General features: G+C 42.5%; 1 protein-coding gene across 1 annotated transcript; it reads left to right on the top strand.

Annotated features, from left to right (window-relative positions):
- The first annotated feature begins 219 nt into the window (after positions 1–219).
- Positions 220–1155, top strand: LOC103306132 (olfactory receptor 14A16-like). The gene has a single exon (XM_024105642.1). The coding sequence runs from the start codon at positions 220–222 to the stop codon at positions 1153–1155; it is 936 nt and encodes a 311-aa protein (XP_023961410.1).
- Positions 1156–1606: the final 451 nt, after the last annotated feature.

The raw sequence follows: 1606 nt of genomic DNA, 5'->3' as shown, positions 1-1606 counted from the left end.
TCATTCAGCATAATGTAAATCAAGAGTAACTACACTGAAGTCAATGAGGCTGATTCCTTCTCCCCCTTTCCCAGATTACATCAATCTTCACAAGGTAAGGATGTGATCTTAACTCGAGGAAATTATGGTGCTTTAAACAAAAGGAGAGATATTTTACTAGTCTAATCCTGACCATTGTCCTTCCCTCTACAGGCAGTTCACAATGTATTGAGAAAGAAAATGTCCAATCGAACCACCGTGACCACATTCCTTCTCCTGGGATTCTCTGATGTTCCAGAGGTGCAGATTGTATACTTCATACTGTTCTTAGTAATTTACCTGGCAGCACTGCTGGAGAATCTTCTTATCATCACAGCCATAGCACTTGACCACCACCTTCACACTCCCATGTACTTCTTCTTGATGAATCTGTCTGTCATAGACCTTGGCTCCATCTCTGTCAACATCCCCAAATCAATGGCTAATTCCCTAACCCACACTAGGTCAATTTCCTATGCTGGATGTGTCACCCAGGTTTTTTTCCTTGTCTTCTTGATAGGAACAGATTTTTTCCTTCTTACTGTCATGGCATACGACCGGTACGTTGCCATCTGCCAACCACTGCACTATGAGAGAGTTATGAACAGGAGAGCTTGTGTCCAAATGGCAGCCAGTGTCTGGATCAGTGGTAGTCTCTTTTCTGCACTGCACACTGGGAACACATTTGCATTAAACTTCTGTGGAGGCAACATGGTGGATCAGTTCTTCTGTGAAATCCCCAAGCTACTAAAGCTCGCCTGCTCTGACTCATACCTCAGTGAAGTTCAGGTTCTCACCTTTAGTGCATGCTTAGGCTTAGGCTGCTTTTTTTTAATAACTTTTTCTTATGTTCAGATCTTCAAAACAGTGCTGAGAATCCCCTCTGAGCAAGGACGCCATAAAGCCTTCTCCACTTGTCTTCCTCACCTCATTGTGGTCTCTTTATTTGTTTTCACTTGCATCTTTGCCTACCTGAAACCCACCTCTAGTTCTACATCAGGTCTGGATCTCGTGGTGGCTCTTCTCTACTCCATGTTACCGCCAATGATGAATCCAGTTATCTATAGCATGAGGAACAAGGACATCAAAGCTGCATTGAGGAGACTGACTGGGTGGACATTATTCACCAAGAATTAATTGTCTGTCTGTAAATATCCTTTTGCTTTCTTTCTCTTGGTCCATGTCAGTTATTTCCATAACCACACAATTTATACACAGAAGGTCCAGTTTCTACTCTTCGCTGTACCAATGCAAATCCAAATTAACTCCATGGATGTCAATACACTTGGGATGATTTACACCAGCAGAAGTTCTGGCTTAATAATGCAGTTAAACTGGTGTGCATTTTGTGGGAGGGAAGAATTGGGCTTTCATTCTGTACCAAAGCAATGCCTATTAAACTGCTTTGCCGCTTATACCCATTTCAGGGTTACTTAAAAACATGGTGCTTCTTTCCCTTGTGTGCATAAATCAGGAGTGGTGTCAAAGGAGTCAGACTGTTGAAAATCTGGTATATGGGAGAGCAGAGTCTGACCTTAACTCTGACCTCTGCAAACCAGTGTAGTGCCATTGACTTTGATAAAGCTTA

The sequence above is a fragment of the Chrysemys picta genome, chromosome 12 (assembly GCF_011386835.1).
Source record: "Chrysemys picta bellii isolate R12L10 chromosome 12, ASM1138683v2, whole genome shotgun sequence".
Classification (NCBI taxonomy): domain Eukaryota; kingdom Metazoa; phylum Chordata; order Testudines; family Emydidae; genus Chrysemys; species Chrysemys picta.
The sequence above is the reverse complement of the archived record's forward strand: the minus strand, read 5'-3'. Positions and strand labels throughout refer to the sequence as shown.

Bases quoted from the DNA above. Each gene is read 5' to 3' on its own strand.
- LOC103306132 (XM_024105642.1), top strand. From the start codon at position 220: ATGTCCAATCGAACCACCGTGACCACATTCCTTCTCCTGGGATTCTCT.